At 44.3% G+C, this 27,580-nt stretch overlaps 1 protein-coding gene across 1 annotated transcript; it reads left to right on the top strand.

Annotated features, from left to right (window-relative positions):
• The first annotated feature begins 604 nt into the window (after positions 1-604).
• LOC139551042 (coatomer subunit beta'-like) lies at positions 605-14,523 on the top strand. The gene is made up of 21 exons (XM_071362392.1): positions 605-738; positions 1,358-1,495; positions 1,610-1,696; positions 1,824-1,950; positions 2,074-2,222; positions 2,355-2,501; positions 2,641-2,740; positions 2,928-3,070; positions 4,371-4,570; positions 4,791-4,901; positions 4,992-5,080; positions 5,295-5,401; positions 5,638-5,781; positions 6,034-6,164; positions 6,889-7,096; positions 8,069-8,179; positions 12,543-12,757; positions 12,988-13,264; positions 13,469-13,552; positions 13,782-13,952; positions 14,106-14,523. Exons 1-21 carry the CDS (start codon positions 736-738, stop codon positions 14,220-14,222), a joined length of 2,859 nt encoding a protein of 952 aa, XP_071218493.1. The 5' UTR covers positions 605-735; the 3' UTR covers positions 14,223-14,523.
• Positions 14,524-27,580: the final 13,057 nt, after the last annotated feature.

The raw sequence follows: 27,580 nt of genomic DNA, 5'->3' as shown, positions 1-27,580 counted from the left end.
TGATCATTATTTAGACACTCAGTTGTATAGTCCAGTGTTTCTCAACCTCTGGTTCGTTGACCGGCACCAGTCCGTGGGATGTGGCTTTCCTGTCGCTGAGATAGTTAATTTACACTAATTGAGTCAGTTTTACAGTGCTATTTTAATGTGAGTGTCCCCCACGGAGGAAAAGCCATAACTTGCTGGTCCCTGACACAAGAGGGACCATAGCTTGCTGGTCCCAGCTGGCATAAAATAACTTTGAGAAACGACTACGTCAGCAATGACAATCGCCTATGGCCATTAGGTGATGATACACAGAGACGCCTCCCAAACCATAGGAACATAAACCGGTAGGTAGTAGGCCCTGGACTACACCAGTTTTACAAAGATGAATTAACAATTTGGGCCATCATAGTGATTCATTTTGCCCTGAAAATAACACTGTCTGAACATGCTTGTAAACTGCAGTTCTTAATATGCGCAATTTGCACAGTATATGCTATGTTTGAAATAATAATTTTAACAAAGTTATAACTAAACTACAGACAGCAGTGCAGCTCAGGACACCATGGAAAAATGGGAGAAAAGTGCCACGACCCAAATTGATTCTCCAAAATGGCACGTCATCGTTTCCCATCGCACGCCGGTTCAGGAAGTTCCACGTCACTCGATAGTCCGTCCACAGAAAAAGCAACACCGACTGGGACTATTCATAATTAATTCACATAAAAAGAGACAACCCACTGATTAAACATGGTGAGACAAGTGTACATTCGTTGTTGAAAGATTTGTAGTCTGAATTACTTGTAACCAGTTTATTTCAGTAAAGCCGGTGTCGATTGTGACAGGCCAGCCATGTTAGGTAACTAGAAAACAAGCTAGTCCTCTGTAGCTAGCTAACATTATGTATCTCACCATTTACCGACCTAGCTAGTCCGATTCATTATTATTTATTGGGATGATAAAAGCTAAGCACTCGTCAGCTAGCTAGATTATTTAGCAAGGATAATGCTAACTAGCTAACGTTAGTTGTGCTAGCTACGTCTATCCGTGGCAAGGATGCTCGTCTTAGCTAACTAGCTCCATGTCACATCTTTATTAAGCGTGAGTAGTTAGCTAACTAGTTCTTTCTACGTTTTAAGTGTAAAATCGTTTTATTTAGATGGTACGGTACATTGATAGATATTGTGCTGTCAGTGTTGATGGTTTTTTGGATGTGGTCATGAAGGATTATGAATTGGTCGTGTTTTATAAGCTAACGTTATCACTTTTAGCAAACGTTAGCTGGCAAGCTAGCTAGCTCTCTGCAATCAGATGAGTACGTTGTGCACTGCCCTGTCTGTTTATTTGGATTGACTTGACATCTGTCTCAAAGCCTCTCAGGCTGGACATCAAGCGGAAGCTGACAGCCCGGTCAGACCGGGTGAAGAGTGTGGACCTCCACCCGACCGAGCCGTGGATGCTGGCCAGCCTGTACAATGGTAGTGTCTGCGTCTGGAACCATGAAACACAGGTACACACACAAACAGTTTGATGTTGAATATTTGCACAATGGAGACAAACAGCTCTAAGCTAAACTTGTATGCAATGAATGAGAATGTACAATTTGTCAATATATCCTTTTCAGACCTTGGTGAAGACCTTTGAAGTGTGTGACCTTCCAGTGAGAGCATCAAAGTTTGTAGCCAGGAAGAACTGGGTCATAACAGGAGCCGTGAGTGATGCTTTAAATTCAGGACAAGCATCTAGCTAATGAGAACTTTTGATGGTTTATCTTCCATGGAGACTACACGCTTACTGTATTTGCAGGGTCATATGTCTTTCCTCCCTTCTCTCTGTAGGATGACATGCAGATCCGTGTGTTCAACTACAACACCCTGGAGAGGGTTCACATGTTTGAGGCCCACTCTGACTATATCCGTTGTATTGCCGTGCATCCCACCCAGCCCTACATCCTCACAAGCAGTGGTACACAATCAGTAACTTATCTTTTATGACTTGCATCATTTTATACGTGGGTCAAATACCAAAACTGATTATCTATCACACAAGTATTATATTAACTAATTGTTCTATCGTGTGTGTGTCCAGACGACATGCTGATTAAGCTGTGGGACTGGGAGAAGAAGTGGTCTTGCAGCCAGGTGTTCGAGGGCCACACCCACTACGTCATGCAGATCGTCATCAACCCTAAAGACAACAACCAATTTGCCAGCGCTTCTCTGGACAGAACCATCAAGGTAACACCAGACACTGTGTGTGTGTTGACTTTACCACACAAGTCATGCATGTGCTCACAACAACCTGGTGTAGATGTTTGTGAGTAGTGTGAGTGTATGTATTTGACTAACTCATCCTCTGCCCTATCCCAGGTTTGGCAGCTAGGCTCCTCTGCTCCTAACTTCACCCTTGAGGGCCATGAGAAAGGTGTCAACTGCATTGACTACTACAGTGGAGGGGACAAGCCCTACCTTATATCAGGAGCTGATGACCGCCTGGTCAAGATCTGGGACTACCAGGTAAGACAGCTGAGGAATGAAACAAACACTTTTAGCCTGAGAAAGCCGGTAACTTGTTCAGCAGATGGGTTTTCTGGTCTTTGATGATACTGTATCGGTCCAGGCAAATGTCTCACACTCCTGTCCTGTGTCTCCTCAGAACAAGACGTGTGTGCAGACCCTGGAGGGACACGCCCAGAATGTGTCGTGTGTCAGCTTTCACCCAGAGCTGCCCATCATCATCACAGGCTCAGAGGACGGTGAGTAAATACCTTATACACTCTTATTAGATTCTGATCCTTTGTAGATACTTGTTCTGTTCGTGGTGAGCAGACGCACGGCTATGTATTAACTCTACACAATGTGCGCGTGTTTTTACATATAAAAAAAAAAGTGCGCACACAATCACAGTTCTGAAAGAAACCAATTGTTTCTCTGGTTCCATAGGCACTGTGCGCATCTGGCACTCGAGTACGTACCGTCTGGAGAGCACGCTGAACTACGGCATGGAGCGCGTGTGGTGTGTGTGTGGCCTGCGAGGCTCCAACAACGTGGCCCTGGGTTACGATGAAGGCAGCATCATCATCAAGGTGTGGAATATGGCCATATACACTACATGACCAAAAGTATGTGGACCTGCTAGTTGAACATCTCATTCCAAAATCATGGGCATTAATATGGAGTTGGTCCCCCCCCCCCCCCCCCCTTTGCTGCTATAACGGCCTCCACTAGCAGTCGGCGTTCCAATTAATCCCAAAGGTGTTCGATGGGGTTGAGATCAGGGCTCTGTGCAGACCAGTCAAGTTCTTCCATACCGAGCTCAACAAACCATTTCAGTATGGAACTTGCTTTGTGCATTGTGACATTGTCATACTGAATCGGGAAAGGGCCTTCCCCAAACTGTTGCCACAAAGTTGGAAGCACAGAATCGTCTAGAATGTCATTGTATGCTGTAAAGTTAAGATTTCCCTTCACTGGAACTAAGGGGCCTAGCTCGAACCATGAAAATCAGCCCCAGACCATTATCCCTCCTCCACCAAACTTTACAGTTTGCACTATGCATTCGGGCATGTAGTGTTCTCTTGGCATCCGTCATACCCAGCTTCGTCCTTCGGACTGCCAGATGGTGAAGCGTGATTCATAGTTTCCACTGAGTCCAATGGCTGCAAGCATTACACCACTCCAGCCGACGCTTGACATTCCGCATGATGGTCTTAGGCTGCTTGACAATGGAAACCCATTTCATGAAGCTCCCGACAAATGGGTCTTGTGCTGACGTTGTTTCCAGAGGCAGTTTGGAAGTAGGTATTGAGTGTTGCAACCGAGGACAGACGATTTGTACGCACTACACGCTTCTGCACTCGGTGGTTCCGTTCTGTGAGCTTGTGTGGCCTACCACTTCGCGGCTGAGTCATTGTTGCTCCTAGACATTTCCAATTCACAATAATAGCACTTCCAGTTGACCGGGGAAGCTCTAGCAGGGCAGAAATTTGATGAACTGACTTGTTGGCATCCTATGACGGTGCCACATTGAAAGTCACTGAGCTCCTCAGTACGGGCCATTCTACTGCCAATGTTTGTCTATGGAGATTGCATGGCTGTGTGCTTGATTTTATACACCTGTCAGCAACAGTTGTGGCTGACATATCCGAATCCACTAATTTGAAGGGGCATCCACATACTTTTGTGTATTTGTGCATAAGATTCAAAACTGAAGAACCCACAGATATTTCACAATACAGAGTTTGATAGAATTTCAGTTTGTACACATTGCGCACATGCTCTTTTTCAAAGTACCCTTCTATGTTGAAACAACTATTTGGTGACATCTCTGAAAGCCACGGTACTTTACTCAGTCCTTCCTCTCCTCCACCTCTCCTGCGTGCGTAGCTGGGGCGTGAGGAGCCAGCCATGTCCATGGACACCAATGGGAAGATCATCTGGGCCAAGCACTCAGAGGTGCAGCAGGCCAACCTGAAGGCCATGGGCGACACCGAGATCAAGGACGGAGAGAGGCTGCCGCTGGCCGTCAAAGACATGGGCAGCTGTGAGATCTACCCCCAGACCATTCAGCACAACCCCAACGGAAGGTCAGTCCGACGTCAGCTATTCAGTGAACCCAATTAAACGCCTTGCACAACAACTACATGTTAGTGTTTGTGTGCTACACATTTTAAAGGCAAGTAAGTTGTTTTGAAATGTTTGGAGAAATATGATATTCATATTTATCCAAACACTTCATCTGTTGAAAATCTGGATATTTTATGGAGCCTCTCTTTAATCCAAATGTGTTTCTGTTTGTGTTGTCAGGTTTGTTGTGGTGTGTGGAGACGGAGAGTACATCATCTACACTGCCATGGCACTGAGGAACAAGAGCTTCGGCTCAGCCCAGGAGTTTGTCTGGGCACACGACTCCTCAGAGTGAGTCCAACACACACACACACACACATTCTTTGCTATGGATGGTTACTGTCTGTCAGTTGTTAATGTGCGTGGTCTGCCTTGTCGCAGGTATGCCATCAGAGAAAGCAACAGTGTGGTCAAAATCTTCAAGAACTTCAAAGAGAAGAAGTCTTTCAAGCCAGACTTTGGGGCTGAAGGTAAGTGGAAGAGATCAACTGGAGGTAGTTTGTAGTGTGAAAAAAAATATATACTGCATAAAAAAATGATGGCAGTTTTGATGGAACCTGGCAGGCAACAGAAAATGTTTTGCAACAGAAAACAAAAATGTTATTGGACATGTCCAGATAGCTTAACTGAGGGACTAACTGTGTGTGTGTGTGTGTGTGTGTGTGTGTGTGCGTGTGCGTGCAGGTATATATGGAGGCTTCTTGCTAGGCGTCAGGTCAGTGAACGGTCTGGCCTTCTATGACTGGGAGAACACAGAGCTGGTCCGCCGCATTGAGATCCAGCCCAAACATGTAAGTACTGCTGTAGAGAAAAGGGCATCTTGATCAGAATATAGATGGGTGCGAGAGTGTCCTAGCATGTACAAATGTTTGTTTTGGTCAATGTTTGTTTTTCCACCCAGTACCGTATTGGTAGAAATGGTCATATGACGCAATTTGCATTATCGTCATGAAATCAGGACTGTAAGTGAAGCATGAGAACACTTCATCTCCCTCTCTCTTTCCCTCTCTCTCTCTCGGGTTTGTAGATCTTCTGGTCAGACTCAGGGGAGTTGGTGTGTATAGCCACAGAGGAGTCCTTCTTCATCCTGCGCTACCTGTCCGAGAAAGTAGCTGCCTCCCAAGAGAACAATGAGGGAGTGACGGAGGACGGCATCGAAGACGCCTTTGAGGTGTGTGTGTGTGTGTGACAGGCTAATACTCAATATTACCTTGTACCTGTACTGACCTAGCAGGTAGACTCTGCAACTCTACAAGCGAGGCTTATGGTTCTACTGAAGACAAAGCACAATGCCTATAGCCATCCAGTAGAGGGCCCTAGACAACAGGGCACCAGTGAACAACAACTACATGTTAGTGTTTGTGTGCTACACATCTGCCCTCCCTCCCCAATCTGTCTGCCATTTTGTGTCTTGATCCTCCAGGTCCAGGGGGAGATCCAGGAGGTGGTGAAGACAGGCCTATGGGTGGGAGACTGCTTCATCTACACCAGCTCTGTCAACAGACTCAACTACTTTGTGGGGGGAGAGATTGTCACCATCGCTCACCTGGACAGGTACTGCGTACCAGGGTTGTTTATTTATTAGTGCACAGCGTAGCAATATATTTTGCAACGGAAAACGAAAACAAGCGTTTATTGGCCAAAATCGGGTAGGTCCTACCCGTTTTGGCCCATTTGTTTTCATTTGGTTCCTAGTGAATACTACCCAGGATTAAGAGACTGGAATAAGTGAAGCTCAATACTACTGTTGCTTTGGGTCCGACCCCGTTTTTTTGGGGTGTAAGCACCAACGTTGGGGGTGTAAGACCAGAAACAATAATCTCTGAATATTCAAACGTTGCTTTTTGGAGAAGGATTAGACTAACTGTTTGTTAAGTCAGCCAATATTATCTTAATGTTAAGCCCAAAATCCCCACTAGAGTGTCTTCTATAGGACAGCTGATGTGCTTAGGCTACATTGACATCGCATTCATCCTACAACAAGACTATTCAACAAATTAAAATGGGGGAGGGGATGGGGGGGGCTAAACCCCCCCCCCCCTACATACAGCCTGCCTAACTTCACAAAAAATACATTGAGGTAGTTTTCCGGACAAAGATTAAGCCTAGTACTATACTAAAAAGATCTTCCTATGAAAATATCTTCCTCCATTGAGCATGCTTTTTAGTTTAGAACTAGGCTTCATCTGTGTCCGGGAAACCATCCCTAAAACTCAATCTCAAAAGTGTGTTTCCTTTTTAATTCCTATAACACATTATCGATCTACTCCATCCGTAGGACCATGTACCTGCTGGGTTACATCCCCAAGGACGACCGCCTGTACCTGGGCGACAAAGAGCTGAACATCGTCAGCTACTCCCTGCTGGTGTCTGTGCTGGAGTACCAGACAGCTGTGATGCGCAGGGACTTTGGCATGGCTGACAAAGTGTTGCCCACCATCCCCAAGGAACAGAGGACCCGTGTGGCCCACTTCCTGGAGAAACAGGTCAGAACCAGGAACTTCCTGTTAATGAAGTGAGGCGTGTAGAATGGGGTACTTTAACTCTATGGTGGAGCTGGGGGGAGTGAGTAGATTCTAGCTTGACTATGGAATGTTATAGGGTGTCCAATTCAAAATGGATCTTTTAACCAAAGAGTAAAATTATGTTAATTGTGTATATAACCCTCTAAGAAAACCAATGGTCCAAACCTCATGTCTCAAAAGTAGAGTTTTTATCCTTGTAGGATGGCCAGAGTTAGGGTGACTAAATTGACGGAGGCCAGAGGGGGGGGGGGGGAGTAATGAAATCAGGACAATTACATTGCGTCAGCTAGACTGGATTCTGTGCAAGGCTCACTTTCCCGTTGAACTCGTCATCTTTCTTCTCAAATCTGCAGGACATAAAACAATATAGAGGTAAGATGGATATCAATTTTGAGACATGACATGTAGTATTTAAAAATATCTATATTTTAGTATACGTTTCTCATATTAATCTGAAATTCCTGGTCTTTTTAGAAGGTTTCTTACATAAACAAGCGTATCCCTGAAGCACTGACTGTATACCAGGCTTTTTATTCTCAAAGCCTTTTACATTTGGTTCAGCTTGTTATGCTAATTTTAGCTTTTTTGCGATCCACTGAAACAACTTTGAAGACGACTACCACAAAATGTAAAATCTTCACAAGTTGTTACGATAAACCTGCACTGCTATGTCAAGAGCTCGGTGCTTATTATGGGATGTATTGGGTTACGAAATCGGACTTTTTGGATATAATGTCAATGATTAGTAATTGGGAGAAACATTTATACAGTTACATATCGGGATATTATTTTTGACGATTATATAATTAATTGTGAGCTCTTCATCTTCAACACGAGTCAAGCTGCGTTTTGTGTGGCTGCTGTTTTAATGTTGTGAGAACTGACTGTTTGTGTGAAATGTTATTTTTACTGATGTTGTTTTTGGTCGTCCAGGGCTTCAAGCAGCAGGCTCTGGCCGTGTCGTCAGACTCGGAGCACAGGTTTGAGCTGGCCCTGCAGCTTGGGGAGTTGAAGATCGCCTATCAGCTGGCTGTGGAGGCAGAGGTGAGACCTACAGTACACTAGACTTTGGAGAGACCACTTCACACACACTACAAGAGAGTTCAAAGACTGTAAATCAAATCCAATTTTATATTGGGAGTATATACAGGGAGTACCAGCACCAGGTCAATGTGGAGCTATATACAGGTAGTACCAGCACCAGGTCAATGTGCAGAGGGACGAGGTATTTGAGGTAGATATGTACATGAAGGCAGGGTAAAAGTGACTAGTCATCAGTATAGATAATAATAAGATTAAAATAAAGAACAGAGTAGCAGCAGAAAATGATGAGTGGTTGTGTGTGTGTGTATATGGTTTGTATACACTTCGTGTACAAAATCTTAAGAACACCTTAATATTGAGTTGCACCCCCCCTTTTGTCCTCCAGAACAGCCTCAATTTGTCGGGGCATGGACTCTACAAGGTGTTGAAAGCGTTCCACAGGGATGCTGGCCCATGTTGACTCCAATGCTTCAGTTGTGTCAAATTGGCTAGATGTCATTTGGGTGGTGGAACATTCTTGATACACACGGGAAGCTGTTAAGCGTGAACCCCAGCAGCGTTGCAGTTCTTGACACAAACTGGTGCGCCTGGCACCTACTACCATACCCCGCTCAAAGGCACTTAAAGCTTTTGTCTTGCCCATTCACCCTCTGAATGGCACACACTCAATAACCTGTTTCCATCTACACTAGTAGAGGGATGTAGACAGCTGTGATGATTATGCATGAGAACTCTCTTGGTAGATAAAGGTCTGCAGCTTACTATGAGGTAATCTATATAGGACTGTTGAGGAGACTATTACCGGCGGTCACGATTCACGAAGGCAGTCAAATTCCACGTGACCGTTTAGTCACGGTAATTAGGCTTCTCCAAGCTCTTATGCTGCTGATGGTCATTAGTAGGCTACCAAACTTGCTAACTGCCTGGTACTCAGCACTCTATTGTCCCTCTAATCACTCTGACGTCAATGCCAATGTGATGGAAAATCTAATCAAACACTTCATGAGAGCTCATGTTGCGCAACATTTCTATAGGTTATGCAATTGTGAGAAAACGGAGTGATGGCCTCTTAAAATGGTCAGCTTTCTATAGGCTAGGCCTACTGTATTTATTTCTCAACATTCCTAATATTAAGCGCGTTGCTTCTCTTTACAACAGGATTATAGCCTACCTGGCTGGCATAAAAATGAACCATGGGAAAAGCGTCCTCCATTCGCTTTAAGTGCATAGATGCCATGTATTTTCCCCCCTGCCCGTTTTGAGACCGGTGCATGATAATGGTCCATTCTAAATCCAAACAAATTTCACACACATTATCTAGTATATGTAAAGACAAGATTAAATCAAGAATAGTCTGATGGGTGACAATATTATCCTACCACTTGTGAATTATACATTATCACTTGTGAATGATGCCCAGCATAAAAAAACAATGCCTTTAAAAAAACAAAACGTATTTTAATCATAGTCGCACACCTCATGTAGCCTAGCCCATAGGCCTATATGTTTTGACAAGGTTTGTATCACAACTAAAGTGGCCAAATAACTTCTTAAAATGAACCACATTAATCCGCTTCACAAGGGGTGCAGAGCCTAACTGGATTACATAAGCAGTGTGTGAGTTTCAAGTTTGGGGAAGATCATTTTCACCATAAAAATGCACCTTTTTTTAATAAAAGCATTACATGCTTTTGGGTTGTTATAATTATTATATTTAGCCCAAGGGCACAACAGCCACTGGCCGCAGAAGACGTGGATATTTTCAGAGTGCATTACGGCCACACAAAGGGGATTCCCTGGGAAAGTTGAGGCATTGTGAATTTTTTTCTAATCATTATTAGCGTTGCAACCTTACAATGTATTAAAAATCAGAACATAGCCCGACGTTTGTAGAACAACTAAAGTTACATTAATAACTCTAAATGAAGCATATAGGAGGACTTATTTAACCGCTCAACACAGAATAGCTGCATGTGTGCACTCCATCGTTTGGAGACAATATGCTTTTCTATTTTATTCAGCTTTGCTCAGTTGTCTTCATACTATAAAATGATGCCACGGAATTCTAAGAAAATCTTGTCTGCTAATTGAGCTAGTGTAGCCCACAGCCATATGGCATAACCAGATCAGGACCTAACATCAGGACATCTGAGTATGCGATTCTGTTGTTCTGAATTATACTACATTTCTTTCCCCTATCATGTTTCTTTAGACCTGTCTAAAATACACTGCTCAAAAAAATAAAGGGAACACTTAAACAACACAATGTAACTCCAAGTCAATCACACTTCTGTGAAATCAAACTGTCCACTTAGGAAGCAACACTGATTGACAACTAATTTCACATGCTGTTGTGCAAATGGAATAGACAACAGGTGGAAATTATAGGCAATTAGCAAGACACCCCCAATAAAGGAGTGGTTCTGCAGGTGGTGACCACAGACCACTTCTCAGTTCCTATGCTTCCTGGCTGATGTTTTGGTCACTTTTGAATGCTGGCGGTGCTTTCACTCTAGTGGTAGCATGAGACGGAGTCTACAACCCACACAAGTGGCTCAGGTAGTGCAGCTCATCCAGGATGGCACATCAATGCGAGCTGTGGCAAGAAGGTTTGCTGTGTCTGTCAGCGTAGTGTCCAGAGCATGGAGGCGCTACCAGGAGACAGGCCAGTACATCAGGAGACGTGGAGGAGGCCGTAGGAGCACTGCCAGAGCCCTGCAAAATGACCTCCAGCAGACCACAAATGTGCATGGGTCTGCTCAAACGGTCAGAAACAGACTCCATGAGGGTGGTAGGAGGGCCCGACGTCCACAGGTGGGGGTTGTGCTTACAGCCCAACACCGTGCAGGACGTTTGGCATTTGCCAGAGAACACCAAGATTGGCAAATTCGCCACTGGCGCCCTGTGCTCTTCACAGATGAAAGCAGGTTCACACTGAGCACATGTGACAGACGTGACAGAGTCTGGAGACGCCGTGGAGAACGTTCTGCTGCCTGCAACATCCTCCAGCATGACCGGTTTGGCGGTGGGTCAGTCATGGTGTGGGGTGGCATTTCACAGCCCTCCATGTGCTCGCCAGAGGTAGCCTGACTGCCATTAGGTACCGAGATGAGATCCTCAGACCCCTTGTGAGACCATATGCTGGTGCGGTTGGCCCTGGGTTCCTCCTAATGCAAGACAATGCTAGACCTCATGTGGCTGGAGTGTGTCAGCAGTTCCTGCAAGAGGAAGGCATGGATGCTATGGACTGGCCTGCCCGTTCCCCAGACCTGAATCCAATTGAGCACATCTGGGACATCATGTCTCGCTCCATCTACCAACGCCAAGTTGCACCACAGACTGTCCAGGAGTTGGCGGATGCTTTAGTCCAGGTCTGGGAGGAGATCCCTCAGGAGACCATCCGCCACCTCATCAGGAGCATGCCCAGGCGTTGTAGGGAGGTCATACAGGCACGTGGAGGCCACACACACACTACTGAGCCTCATTTTGACTTGTTTTAAGGACATTACATCAAAGTTGGATCAGCCTGTAGTGTGGTTTTCCACTTTAATTTTGAGTGTGACTCCAAATCCAGACCTCCATGAGTTGATAAATTTGATTTCCATTGATAATTTTTGTGTGATTTTGTTGTCAGCACATTCAACTATGTAAAGAAAAAAGTATTTAATAAGAATATTTCATTCATTCAGATCTAGGATGTGTTATTTTAGTGTTCCCTTTATTTTTTTGAGCAGTGTATATCAGATTTATTGTGATGGTGTAGGCTATATTACATGGATTTATTAGACTTTTTAAAATGTAGATGTTCCAAAGGTCTGCATCAGTGGCTTGTAGGAAGCCAGGAGATGTTAAATGTGTTAATTAACGGGTCAATTACCGTGAGACCGGCAGTTATTTGCTTGACAATCACCGGCTGACAACGTTTTCTGACTATCACAGCCCTAGTGCTATATCAGGTGAGCAAAATCTTGAGATTTCCTTCACACTGGAAGCAGCACATCAGTTATTTATGAAAAAACACACCCCTCCTCCTTTAGACTTGCCCGAAGTTGCCAACCGATCGTGTAATACGTGCATAGCGCCATCATACATGTCAGTCGTTCACCAATGAGTTATTCAATAGTGAAATCTGCTCGGTTTAAATCTATTCAGTCAACATCTGATTTAGATCTGAATCGATTGTGTACTCAATCATATCGTTAAATGCATGAACCGTCCTTCAGCTAGGCAGCCCTGCACTAAACAGTGCTGAATTATGTGATTGTTTTAGCTTGGATCCAACTCCATACAATATTAGTCTAACTGACAGTACTGTATAACATGTATATAACATTAGAACCGTTTCCTTTTTCTCTGGTGGCAGTCGGAGCAGAAGTGGAAGCAGCTGGCAGAGCTGGCCATCAGTAAGTGCCAGTTTAGCCTGGCCCAGGAGTGCCTCCACCATGCCCAGGACTACGGCGGCCTGCTGCTGCTCGCCACGGCCTCGGGCAACGCCGCCATGGTGGGCAAGCTGGCCGAGGGCGCTGAGCGGGACGGCAAGAACAACGTGGCCTTCATGACTTATTTCCTGCAGGGGAAGTGAGTACAAGGGAGGGTAGAGGGGGTCCACGACGATGTCATATCTAGCTCAGTTACATATCCAGCTTTCCTAAATACAGTAGCGTTTTAATAAGTTACAATAAGGTATAGGGAATCCTACACAACACTACTCCTGTATGTTTGATCTTTGGTGGGAGCACGTGATCAGTAGCAGTGATTTGGACCTCTCTCTGGTACTGGTCTCAGTCTCCTGTCTGTTTTCCCCCCAGACTGGACCACTGTCTGGAGCTGCTGATCCGGACCAACCGGCTGCCCGAGGCGGCCTTCCTGGCCCGCACCTACCTGCCCAGCCAGGTGTCCAGGGTGGTCAAGCTGTGGAGGGAGAGCCTGGCCAAGGTCAACCAGAAGGCGGCCGAGTCGCTGGCCGACCCCACCGAGTATGAGAACCTGTTCCCCGGTCTGAAGGAGTCGTTTGTGGCCGAGCAGTTCCTCCGGGAGACCTGCCTGGGCAACTCCCGGCCAGCCACCGACTACCCTCTGGTCACAGTGAGTGGTGGGGGTTCGATGTGGGACTGTAGAAATGAAATGGAAATATCTGTCCTTGCAAATCTCTAAACTGAAAGCTAGCTACGGATGTGTATTTGCTGCACAGGAGGAGTCCAACTTGAATACGTAGTAATTCCTATCGCTCCCATTGCGGTCTTTCTACTTATTTACTCACATTATCCATATCTTGCCTCTTTTCTCCAGCCCAATGAAGAACGTAATATACTAGAGGATGCCACGGGCTACGAGCCCAAAGGAGTTCCCCTCTCACTTGCCACACTGGTACCGGTAAGTCTGCTTCTGAGACCTTCACTATACAGTTAAAGTAATTGCCAACTTGGTCAAAGGCCTTTTATTTAGATCTACACAGATTAGGTGTTTTTTCCATTATAGGCCTGGAAGAGTAGAGTTTCACATCTAGAAATGGCCTCATGTGTTTGCTGGATTGATGGGCAAGCCCGAGACAGCTGAGACACTGGAAACAGAGTCCTGCTCATGCCTGTGTGTCTGTCAACAGGGTGAAGACCGCAGGGAGGAGGAGACCACGTTGGCTGCTGGAGTGCTGGCGTCCGTGTTGACGGCCCCCGCGATCCCCTCGGAGCCAGAGCCTGAGGCTGCTCCTGCTGAGGCTGCACCTGAAGAGGAAGAGGAGGAGAGCCCCGGTTCATCTGAGGCACTGAAGAACAATGTAGGCAACGGTCTCCCTAGAAAGACAGTACGGCAGGCTCTGGACAAGTAATGCACTGTACCCGGCGAGAAGAACGGGAGATGTATGAATGTAACCCGTTGCAATATTCAGTACCGTTAGCTGTGTTATTTCACGCTGTGTTATTTCCCCCAGGCCCTGGACGAACTTGAAGATGACCTGGACAACATGGAGCTGGACGACATCGATACCACAGACATTAACCTGGATACCACAGACATTAACCTGGATGACGACTTATTAGATGACTGAGAACCCCCCCCTCCCCCCCCGCTATGAATTTATTTAAGAGACCAAACCCCCTTTTGTATTTGTACTTAACATGTGTTTTGTTAGTCCTACGGTGTTTGGAAGACTGAGTCGATGATAAATCCATGCGAGGGGAAAGAGGCAAATTATACGTCTTGATTCTTAAGCAGATTTTATACTTCATCCAGGGTCTTACCTTCACTAACTATCCGTGCATTGAGCTATATATTTACTCTCTGTATGTGTACAATGATAAATCACTGTTCATTTACGCCTAATAAATTGCTATTGCTGTACATTTGAACACTGGTGTTGTCGTTTGGACATTTTTGGGCCCTTACGGGATTTAATCATTAGATGCTGGCTTTTAAACTAAAACTCTAGATTCTTTACATTTGGTGTCAGTGCTGTGTTTGTGCTCTGTTATCAGCAAAAATTCTTGCCAAAAATTCTTGACTTGATTATGTTACGGTTAACTCTGTTTTTAGCTTCAGCGGATGTATTAATTTTTCTGTTCCTCATGTATAAAATTTGCTGGTTTTAAATGTTATTTCAATCAAATTACTCTAAAGCAACTATTGACATACCAGTAAGCCATTATAAAATGACATTGGTTTCCTTACCCTGTAAGCAGTCTATGGGCAAGGAATGACATCAATACATGTTTTGTTTACCTGACCATTGTTTTTTAGCATTTGTCGCACAAATGCTAGTCAATGGTACCTATATTAGCATTTTTGCAGTTCATTTCCAAATCATCCTAAAGTATCAACTCGATTATGATGCCGTATTTACCAGTAGCTACATAACTAAATGCTGCGATCATAACCAAGTGGGGAAGTGGTAATTACCAGTTGTGAATTCGTAAATACCAGTTGGATGCATTCATGTGCTTTGAGCTTGTTGAGAAATGTCGATTGGCTAATGGCCAACAAGCTGTGTCAACCATAAACTGAAAGTACCGCTATCCTGGTTGTAAAACAAGTGGATTTTTTCCAGTCGTATGTGGTAAATACCACTTTCAACTTGTTTATGAATGCAGCATAATAAAGGGGAAACTAATCTTATGTTCAGCAGGCCAAACCATTGCGTAACGTTCAGAAAATGTTTATGTAGAACGCCCACTATATTATGTTATTTGAATCCTGCACAGATTCAACCACAAAGTTTGATTCAACAATCCACCATGTCAAACAGCGTATTACTACACTCCCCAAAGTAAAAAAGACTAAGTACTAGCTATGAGTGTGGGTGTCTGCGCAACCTAACTGCAATGTAGTCGATCTCTAAAGTTCACCCTCAAGGGTTTTGTCTAGATATAGTATACAGTTTGTCAAAAGTGACTTCGTGGCAGGTAAGAAAATTAGGTTAGGGTTAGCTAAAATGCAACAACAAATTTTATTTTGACGTCAATTTGACATAAGATGCCTGTATTCCATCTACTCCCTCAAGACTGTTGGAAAAGGATTCCTCATGAAGCTGGTTGAGAGAATGCCAAGAGTGTGCAAAGCTGTCATGAAGGCAAAGGGAGGCTACTTTGAAGAATCACAAATATAAAATATATTTTGATTTGTTTAACACTTTTGATTAATACATGATTCCATGTGTGTAATTTCATAGTTTTGATGTCTTCACTATTATTCTACAACATAGAAAATATTAACAAAAAAACCTTGAATGAGTAGGTGTGTCCAAACGTTTGACTGGTACTATACATGTAATTAGGGGTAAAGTGACTATGGCTAGATAATAAACAGTGAGCAGTAGCATAAAAAGAAAGAAAAAAAGAATGGAAAAAAAGGGGGGGGGTCAATGCAAATAGTCCAGGTAGCCATTTGATTAATTGTTCAGCGGTCTTATGGCTTGGGGGTAGAAGCTGTTAAGGAGCCTTTTGGTCCTAGACTTGGTGCTCCGGTACCGCTTGCCGTGCAGTAGCAGAGAGTAGTCTATGACCATTTTTTGGGCCTTCCTCTGACACCGCCTTGTATAGAGGTCCTGGATGGCAGGAAGCATACTGGGGCCAAGCTTCTGTAGTGCCTTACGGTCGGAGGCCAACCGGTCAGGATGCTCTCGATGGTGCAGCTGTAGAACGTTTTGAGGATCTGGGGACCCATGCCAAATCTTTTCAGTCTCCTGAGGGGGAATAGGCGTTGTAGTGCTCTCTTCACGACTGTTTTGCTGTGTTTCTTGGTGATGTGGAACTTGAAGCTCTCGACCCGCTCCACTACAGCCCTGTCGATGTTAATGGGGTGTGCTCTGCCCTTCTTTTCCTGTAGTCCACAATAGGCTCTTGCTGAGGGAGAGGTTGTTACCCTGACACCACACTGACAGGTCTCTGACCTTCCCTATAGGCTGTCTCATCGTTGTCGGTTATCAAGCCTACCACCGTTGTGTCGTCAGAAAACTTAATGGTGTTGGAGTCGTGCTTGTCCACGCAGTCTTGGGCGAACAGGGAGTACAAGAAGGGACTAAGCATGCACCCCTGAGGGGCTCTCGTGTTGAGGATCAGCGTGGCAGATGTTGTTGCCTACCCTTACCACCTGGAGGCGGCCCGTCAGGAAGTCCAGGATCCAGTTGCAGAGGGAGGTGTTTAGTCCCAGGCCCTTAGCTTAGTGTTGAGCTTTGTGGGCACTATGGTGTTGAATGCTGAGCCGTAGTTAATGAATAGCATTCTCACATAGGTGTTCCTTTTGTCCAGGTGGGAAAGGGAAGAGTGGAGTGCAATAGAGATTGCGTCATCTGTGGATCTGTTGGGGCGGTATGCGAATTGGAGTGGGTCTAGGGTTTCCGGGATGATGGTGTTAATGTGAGCCATGACTTTCAAAGCACTTCATGGCTACGGACGTGAGTGCTACTGGGCGGTAGTCGTTTAGGCTGGTTACCTTGGTGTTCTTGGGCACAGGGACTATGGTGGTCTGCTTGAAAGATGTAGGTATTACAGACTGTCAGGGAAAGGTTGAAAATGTCAGTGAAGACACTTGACAGTCAGCATGCTCTGAGTACACGTCCTGGTAATCCGTCTGGCCCCGTGGCTTTGTGAATGTTTAAAATGTCTTGCTCACAATGGCTATGGAGAGCGTGATGACAGTTGTACGGAATAGTTGGTGCTATCATGCATGCTAAATGTTTCAATTTGCCTGCATTAAAGTCCCCGGGCCACTATTTATCAAAGTTCAAGAATTTAATTTGAACATAGAGACGCAGAAGGAGTAGTGGAATGTCCGTTTAAAGTTGTAATAAATGCATTACTAAATGAGTCTGACTTCTGTTTTTTCATGATGAAAAAAACACGTTAGTTTGGCTTTACATAAACCGGCCAGTAGATGGTGATAGTATTGGTTTTAGTGAGGGACCATTTTGTGATTGCTATATATAAACCGTCCAGAAGATGGCGATAGTATTTGTTTTAGTACAGCGTTTCTAAACAGAGGTGCAGAAGTGAAAAATGTGTCATTAGTTTTTCATTTTCTCAAAATCTAAAGGCACAACCTAGATTTGAGCCTATCAATTTCCATCCAGTTGGCGACAGATTGATGCAAATAGTTTAAAAATCAGCATAAAAACAATAAGCGCATTTTCCCACCAGAGATGTGTTTCCATCAAATTGACTAGTTTCGGATAAAAGGCTGTGTGTGATGACTTCTTAGGTTAAATTCCCATGTACCAAATAAAAATACAATTTAAATGGGTTTCCTGCACATTTTCAACTCAACTGAAAAAAATGTGTTATATAGCGATTGTGCCCATTTTGGTCTTGGCATATGCGCTCTAGCCAACAGCTCACAGATAGTGTGGGTATAGCCTACTAAATGAGTTTATTATGGACAAAAGAGAAAGATTATTTTGATTTGTTGGCAGCCTTCATGTCACCAGAAGACCTTCGATTTATTGGAAAGGAGCATAAAAGCTCATCACCATGCACTTTTACAACCCTGTGAAATTAATCTAATTTATTTAATCCGTAGCCTAATAAAACGGCATGATTTGTAGTGGGAGGACCACACACCATATCACGTGACTCCAAGATGATGGTTACTATAGCAATATGCCATAAAGCATTTCCACTGCCATTTCTTACATTAATTGTACCAACACAAAAAGAGCCCACCATGTCTATTGTTTTGTCGACATTTGGAAAGTTTCCCAACAAATAAGCTGTTTCCATCAGGCCTTTCTTGACAATTTTTATACACGAAATGTAGTATTATGGAGCAATTTCAGTGCCAAAATAAATTGTATTTGAATTCCAGACTTTTCAATTTGTATTAGGATATTGAATTTGATTGTGCATTACAAATTCGAAAATATCACTTAATTGAATTCATTAATTGAACTTGTATTTCATGATTTGAAACTGAATATTGCATTCAGTTTTGAAATTAAGTCAATTTAATATATTCAGTTTCAATATTGGTAGTTATTGCATTCATTGCAAGTTTACAAACCATGATTTCAAGTTAATCAAAGTTTCATATATTAAACTTGTCAGATGCATTCAGAATCAGTTAAATTCAGTTCTCTAAATTCAGATTCAAAACCAGAGACAACATCCTGGCACTTTGCCAGCCAGGAAATGTAGAGGAGTAGATAGAATCTGTCACGTTGTATAAATAATTGGAGACAGGCGCAGGAATACGTAATAGGGGGTTTTAATACTCCACCCAAAAATACAACATGCCATGAAAAGGCACGGGGACGAAGCCCAAAACAAACACGTATACAAAAACACAGGGATGTAACCCCCCAAAAAGAGCGAGGTAAAACCTTGAATAAATACACGGGACGAGACCTGTAATAACAATACACGGGACCCGTCATAACAAGTGCACAACAATACACGGGACGAGACCCGTAATAACGAGTACACAATACACACAGCACGAAAGCTGAAACAACAAAGCACTGGTACGCACAAGACCAACGGACATGGGAACAATAACCGACAAGACAATTGTGAACAGAGTGCACATATATACAATTACTAATCAGGGGGAATGGGAACCAGGTGTGCTTAATGAAACAGTTCAGTGACGCCTAGAGGCCGGTGACGTAGACCTCTGGAGCTGGTGCATGGAATGAGCAGCAGTACCGGGAAATCTGTGACAGAATCAAACACTCACTCTTGTTAACATTAACGTCTGGCGGTTTCTAAAGCCAATGTGGCTTGTTGAATTTATTTCCTTCCTATGAATTTATCTCTAGCGTTGAACCACTTTGGCTATGAGCTCTTGTGAACGCAATCCTGAAAGCTAAGACTCTCTGGACCATGGACGTGCCTTCTGTTCCCCTCTATGATGATCACAAGTCACGTTATATAGTTGAAATGGCTTGTCACAACCCTTCTAAGGATAGACTTTCCACTCCCTATTTAATCTTGCTTTTGTGACTGACTGGGTTCGAATCAGGTCTCCTGCATGTCACAAGAATGTGTTAGCCCACTTTTGGGAGTCAGAGGAAATGTATGAAATTAAAAAGGAGGAATGTAGTGGAGTAAAAGTAAAAGTTGTCAAAAATATAAAAAGTACAGATACCCCCAAAAAGTACTTAAATAGTACTTTGAAGTATTTTTACTTAAGTACTTTACATCACTCACCTTTGGTAGCTAGCTAGATGACTACATCCTGAGTTGTGCAGCCTACGTCAAATACAGATTTATACAGGGATTATTTAAAGCACTCTTTGAAGAGGTAGGGTTTCAGATGTTTTCGGAAGATGGGCAGGGACTCTGCTGTCCTAGCTTCAGGGGGAAGCTGGTTCCACCATTGGGGTGCCAGGACAGAGAAGAGCTTTGACTGGGCTGAGCGTAGGGGTCGGAGGGCCAAGAGACCAGAGATGGCGGAACGGAGTAGTAGGGTTAGGGTGTAGGGTGACATCCTAGGTTCCCGAACTGGGTGTGTCCTTCGCTTAGAGGGAAGTAGCGAGATAGTGTAGCTATATCAGGCCAGGGTGACAGCTAAAGCAAATGTATTGCCTTTGTATTCCGATAAAAAAGGAATGATTCTGAACACTCACAAGTCCCAACTTCAGCAGACAAGTATCAAATTCTTGCTGAAGTTTCTAGCCACAAGCATAAACTAACTAGTTGGGGAAGGCTCATTAAACTAAATCCATTCATCCCCACTCAACTCTTGCTGCACTACATACTGTACGTTATCCATTTTGGGCATCATGGCTGCGTTCAGTAAGTTTTTACGTTCTGGAACGTTCAATTGAACAGAAACGGTGCTGTACTGAACGACCAGTTGAAAAACGGGAGGGGGTGAGTTGGGGAACACTGTCAGCATGGCCACTGCCCTTTACATTTTTTTGTGTTTTATGAGCATGGTCTTATTTCTATTACAGCATATTGGATGAATGTCATTCATATTCCATTTACCCAGCTCAATGTACCATCAATAGGTTTAGGCTACTACATGATACTCATATTTTCCCTACACCCATCATGAGGTTGCTACAACCTAGCCAAGAATGAAAGTTTACAACAAAGGTGCACAGGTCGAGAGAAATTAGAGTAATCAAGGTGACAGACAGTGACATATTCAATACCGCCTTGCACACTCTTGCCTGCATCTAGCTGATCTAGGTTGTAATCTGATCCAGTTGCAAACGAGAGTTTCTATTGGACAAATTCAGGTATATTTATCCCTGTTGCGTTCTGTTTGCTTCCATTTAAGAAACGTTTTTCAACAGAATCGGCGAAATGAATACACCCCTGATCACACGCAAACACAGAACTAGCCGCCACATATAAACCGCATGATCACTTTGCTTGTTGCATATATAATTCCTTCTTGCGTCTACGCTCTCTTTTCCTCTCACCTTTTCCCTTCGCTTGTGGACTTCAGTTTAGAATACAACAGCTGTCTGTGACCAGGCAAAAAAAACATTCCAAGCAAACTTTCGTACCATAACCGCTAACCTCTATACACAGCTTACATCGTTTTCACCATATTAACGTCATAGTCAACATAGCTACTAGAACTAACGCGTTAGTAAACCCGCTACAATCATGCAGTACAGTGTACAGCAAGCAGTTTAGCAGTTACACCGGCGGGCCCCGGTGGCAATAAATTAATAAAACCAAACGCTTACCTTGACTTGGAAGAGTTCCAGTGTTGGATAGCCATAGCCATAACATAGCATCCTTATCTGTTTGAACCAGGTGTTTGAGTAGGCTAAACTAGTTAGCTGCATTCGCTTGCTAAGTAAGTGAAAGTCTAATATATATATATATATATATATACATAGTACAAAATATAGCTAGCTCTCTCTGTCTCTCTCTCTTGCTTCTCCTTAATTTTGGAATAAATTAATTTGTTCAAAACTGTTCAACTATTGTCTTTCTCTTTGAGTGAACTACTCACCACATGTTATGCACTGCAGTGCTAGCTAGCTTTAGCATATGCTGTCAATACTAGACTCATTATCTGATCCTTTGATTGGGTGGACAAATGTCAGTTCATGCTGCAAGAGCTCTGATAGGTTGGAGGATGTCCTCTGGTAGTTGTAATAATTACTGTGGAAGTCTGTGGAAGGGAGTGAGAACCATGAGCCTCCTAGGTTTTGTATTGAAGTCAATGTTCCCAGAGGAGGACAGAAGCTAGATATTCTCCGGCTACACCATGCCCTTACAAAAATTTACCATGGTACTTTCATTCATACCATGGTACTACTATGGTAGTTTCACTTATACCACGTGTAACAGTTTAACTTTACGTCCGTCCCCTCGCCCCGACCCGGGCGTCCTCTGCACACATCAACAACAGTCACCCACGAAGCATCGTTACGATGACTTCGTCAACCATTTTGAAAAGAAGGTCGACGACATCCGATCCTCGTTTGCTAAGTCAAACGACACCGCTGGTTCTGCTCACACTGCCCTACCCTGTGCTTTGACCTCTTTCTCCCCCTCTCTCCAGATGAAATCTCGCGTCTTGTGACGGCCGGCCGCCCAACAACCTGCCCGCTTGACCCTATCCCCTCCTCTCTTCTCCAGACCATTTCCGGAGACCTTCTCCCTTACCTCACCTCGCTCATCAACTCATCCTTGACCGCTGGCTACGTCCCTTCCGTCTTCAAGAGAGCGAGAGTTGCACCCCTTCTGAAAAAACCTACACTCGATCCCTCCGATGTCAACAACTACAGACCAGTATCCCTTCTTTCTTTTCTCTCCAAAACTCTTGAACGTGCCGTCCTTGGCCAGCTCTCCTGCTATCTCTCTCAGAATGACCTTCTTGATCCAAATCAGTCAGGTTTCAAGACTAGTCATTCAACTGAGACTGCTCTTCTCTGTGTCACGGAGGCGCTCCGCACTGCTAAAGCTAACTCTCTCTCCTCTGCTCTCATCCTTCTAGACCTATCGGCTGCCTTTGATACTGTGAACCATCAGATCCTCCTCTCCACCCTCTCCGAGCTGGGCATCTCCGGCGCGGCCCACGCTTGGATTGCGTCCTACCTGACAGGTCGCTCCTACCAGGTGGCGTGGCGAGAATCTGTCTCCGCACCACGTGCTCTCACCACTGGTGTCCCCCAGGGCTCTGTTCTAGGCCCTCTCCTATTCTCGCTATACACCAAGTCACTTGGCTCTGTCATATCCTCACATGGTCTCTCCTATCATTGCTATGCAGACGACACACAATTAATCTTCTCCTTTCCCCCCTCTGATAACCAGGTGGTGAATCGCATCTCTGCATGTCTGGCAGACATATCAGTGTGGATGACGGATCACCACCTCAAGCTGAACCTCGGCAAGACGGAGCTGCTCTTCCTCCCGGGGAAGGACTGCCCGTTCCATGATCTCGCCATCACGGTTGACAACTCCATTGTGTCCTCCTCCCAGAGTGCTAAGAACCTTGGCGTGATCCTGGACAACACCCTGTCGTTCTCAACTAACATCAAGGCGGTGACCCGTTCCTGTAGGTTCATGCTCTACAACATTCGCAGAGTACGACCCTGCCTCACGCAGGAAGCGGCGCAGGTCCTAATCCAGGCACTTGTCATCTCCCGTCTGGATTACTGCAACTCGCTGTTGGCTGGGCTCCCTGCCTGTGCCATTAAACCCCTACAACTCATCCAGAACGCCGCAGCCCGTCTGGTGTTCAACTTTCCCAAGTTCTCTCACGTCACCCCGCTCCTCCGCTCTCTCCACTGGCTTACAGTTGAAGCTCGCATCCGCTACAAAACCATGGTGCTTGCCTACGGAGCTGTGAGGGGAACGGCACCTCCGTACCTTCAGGCTCTGATCAGGCCCTACACCCAAACAAGGGCACTGCGTTCATCCACCTCTGGCCTGCTCGCCTCCCTACCTCTGAGGAAGTACAGTTCCCGCTCAGCCCAGTCAAAACTGTTCGCTGCTCTGGCACCCCAATGGTGGAACAAACTCCCTCACGACGCCAGGTCAGCGGAGTCAATCACCACCTTCCGGAGACACCTGAAACCTCACCTCTTTAAGGAATACCTAGGATAGGATAAAGTAATCCTTCTAACCCCCCCCCCCTTAAAAGAGTTAGATGCACTATTGTAAAGTGGTTGTTCCACTGGATATCATAAGGTGAATGCACCAATTTGTAAGTCGCTCTGGATAAGAGCGTCTGCTAAATGACTTAAATGTAAATGTTACCCATCGCTCCACAAAAGCTGCGGCTCTTGCAGAGCAAGGGGAACCACTACTTCAAGGTCTCAGAGCAAGTGACGTCACCAACTGAAAGGCTATTAGCGCGCACCACCGCTAACTAGCTAGCCATTTCCTCCTCCTTTTCTGCAGCAACCAGTGATCCGGGTCACGGCACCAATGTAACAGTTTAACTTTACGTCCGTCCCTTAATGTAACAGTACAACTTTAGTCCGTCCCCTCGCCCCGGGCGCGAACCAGGGACCCTCTGCACACTTCAACAATAGACACCCACGAAGCATCATTACCCATCGCTCCACAAAGGCCGCGGCCCTTGCAGAGCAAGGGGAACCACTACTTCAAGGTCTCAGAGCAAGTGACGTCACCGACTGAAAGGCTATTAGCGCGCACCACCGCTAACTAGCTAGCCATTTCACATCCGTTACACATGGTATAGTCTGAATCATGGAAATGTACCATGGTTTTAGCCTTGAAGTATGATGGTAATACCATGGTACTGCCATTGTACCTAAATATTACCATGGTATGGCATCATTTATACCATGGTATAGATCTGAATCATGGAAATGTACCATGGTTTTAGCTTTGAAGTATGATGGTAGTGCCATGCACTTAAATAATACCATGCTATTGTCTAATTTTTACCATGGTATAGATGTGGATCATGGAAATACCACAGTTTTAACCTGCATTATACATTCTACCATCGTAACGCACAATTATGATAAATGGTACCAAAAAATAATTTATTAATTGTGAGTTACCATAGTACAATGACAGTACAATGCATAATAAATAACCTCAAAAGAGGTTGGTTGGTATTATATTGATGAAATTATATACCAGTATGGGCAAGTTTCTGATAAAGTCAGAGGCAGGCTACAATTGTTGGTCCTAGTTTGTCCGTAACATCAAAAAAAATTGAAATAGTTGCTATGAAAAATTGGTAATACTTTCTGTATTAATAGTATTGCTTTTTGCTCATACTTGGGTTCCCTGTGTTGCCAACTTGAAATGTGGGAGAATGTGAGATATACACTTCATGACCAAAAGTATGTAGACACTTGTTTGTCAAACATCTCATTCTAAAATCATGGGCATTAATGTAGCGTTTGTCCCCCCTTTGCTGCTGTAACAACTTCCACTCTTCTGGGAAGGCGTTCCACTATAGGCAGGAACATTGCTTCAAGGACTTGATTCCATTCAGCCACAAGAGCATTAGTGAGGTCGGGCACCGATGTTAGGCGATTAGGCCTAGCTCGCAGTCGGTGTTCCAATTCATCCCAAAGGAGTTAGATGGAGTTGAGATCAGGGCTCTGTGCAGGCCAGTCAAGTTCTTCCACACCGATCTTGACAAAGCATTTCTGTATGTATGGACCTCGCATTATGCACAGAGGCATGAAAGGGCCTTCCCCAAACTGTTTATACAAAGTTGGAAGCACAGAATCATCTAGAATATTGGAACTAAGGGACCTAGCCCAAACCAATATTCCTCCTCCACCAAACTTTACAGTTGGCACTATGCATTCGGGCAGGAAGCGTTCTCCTGGCATCCACCAAACCCAGATTCGTCCGTCAGACTGCCAGAGATGGTCCAATGGCGGCAAGCTTTACACCACTCTAGCCGACGCTTGGCATTGCGCATGGTGATCTTAGGCTTGTGTGCGGCTGCTTGGCCATGGAAACCCATTTCATGAAGCTCCCAACTAACAGTTCTTGTGCTGATGTTGCTTCCAGAGGCAGTTTGGAACTCGGTGGTGAGTATTGCAACTGAGGACAGACGATTTTTACGCGCTACGAGCTTCAGCACTCAGCGGTCCCATTCTGTGAGCTTGTGTGGCCTAGACATTTCCACTTCACAATAACAGCACTTACAGTTGACTGGGGCAACTCTTGCAGGGCAGAAATGTGAAAAACTGACTTGTTGGAAAGGTGGCATGCTATGACGGTGCAACCTTGAAAGTCACTGATCTCTTCAGTAAGGCCATTCCACTGCCACTGTTTGTCTATGGAGATTGCATGGCTGTGTGCTCAATTGTATACACCTGTCAGCAACGGGTGTGACTGAAATAGCTAAATTCACTAATTTGAAGGGTGTCCACATACTTGTGTATATATAATGTATTGTAGCCTAATCTTTGGCATGTTGTAATCATTTACAGTATTTATAGTTAAAGGGTGTTGTGCTTATTTCGGCCCGCAGACGGAGCCTATAGTGGTTGCTTCACACGCTCTCACTCTAGTGTCTCTCGCGCTAGCCTGCCTTGTCGGCAGTGTTGCCAACTTAGTGACTTTGTCGCTATATTTAGCTAGTATTCAGACCCTTCTAGCGACACATTTTCAAAAAAGCGACTAGTGACAAATCTAGCAACTTTTTCTGGCGTTATTGGATACTTTTGGAGACTGACGTGAAAGCACGTATCGTTCTTACTCTTCTCAACGAGCAGCCCAAAGCACTCACAGGCGGCCCAGTCCTCACGCAGCAGTCCCTCCCAGCTGCAATCAGAGCAGGAGATGTTCACCCCTCCGCGTCCAGACTGCAAATGAATCGCGCATGGCTGGCTGATCCCGCTCTGGCTTACATTTAATTTTTTTTTTTTTTTTTTATGAATTAGGGCCAGACTAGTTACCATAATTTTCTCACATTGACATTGACAGTTTTTTCCATTGTCTCTTTTTGGTCCATTTAGATTGTTAATGTAAATTGTATACAAAAAAAATTAAAAAATGTTATGGTTAAAAATGTTCATGTTTTACTGTGACTTGTTGTCGGCTCCTAAGTGGACCATAAGAGAGAAGCACCAGATAAACAAAATATTTGAAACGTTTTCATCACGGTGGGCGAGTTATAAAGCATAGAATATGAAACACCAAGTTAAGTGGAGTGTAATGATATAATTGTTGTCATAATGATAATGTTTTGATAGTTTAATTATTAAAAGTCTGTTAGCATAGAAGACTAAAGTTAGCTCCAGTCAAGCTAGCCTGTCGTAGTCATGGCGACAGGACCAATGAACGTTCACACATTCTTAAAAAAAGGTAACTTGCTGTTTTTAAGGATATGTTTAGAATTACATGATGAAAATGTATCTATGAGATAAGATGCTAATTAATACCATTTTATAAATTGTTTGTTTAGTGTGTTGGCTATTTAGAATTGTACTGTAAGAGTAGCCAAGTCTGTTGAATGCGTGAGAGCCAACTGAAAACAGTTTTGAAGAGAGATGCACCAGATAAAATATCTAGCTATTTTAAATCTTCAAGGTTTCAGACTCCCTTCATTCTTCTCACCATACGCTATCCAGGTCCCAAGGTTTAAGAGGGTACACTACACTACTAGACCATGTGTGTTGTGGTTTTTCACTATAAGCTAAAGGGGTATAAGAGGGTACTAGCCTATGCTTTGCCATTGCAGAGCGAGAAGTCAATGTTGCATTATGTGAGTACCATAAATTAGATGTTTTTGGTCACTACCCCAAAAAGCATGGTAAACAACTACCATGCTTTCATGTTTCACTACATGCTGCTAGTACAAAACCATGGTATTGTTTTTATTGTACTACCATTGTTGGCAAATCCCTTGGCAAATCTACCCTTGGCAAATCCATGGTTCCAGTGGTGTAAAGTACTTAAGTAAAAATACTTGAAAGTACTACTTAAGTAGTGTTTTTTGGGTATCTGTAATTTACTATTTATATTTTTGAACTTTTACTTTTACTTCACTACATTC

The sequence above is a fragment of the Salvelinus alpinus genome, chromosome 23 (genome assembly GCF_045679555.1).
Source record: "Salvelinus alpinus chromosome 23, SLU_Salpinus.1, whole genome shotgun sequence".
NCBI lineage: Eukaryota > Metazoa > Chordata > Actinopteri > Salmoniformes > Salmonidae > Salvelinus > Salvelinus alpinus.
This window is presented reverse-complemented; position numbering and strand designations above follow the sequence as displayed.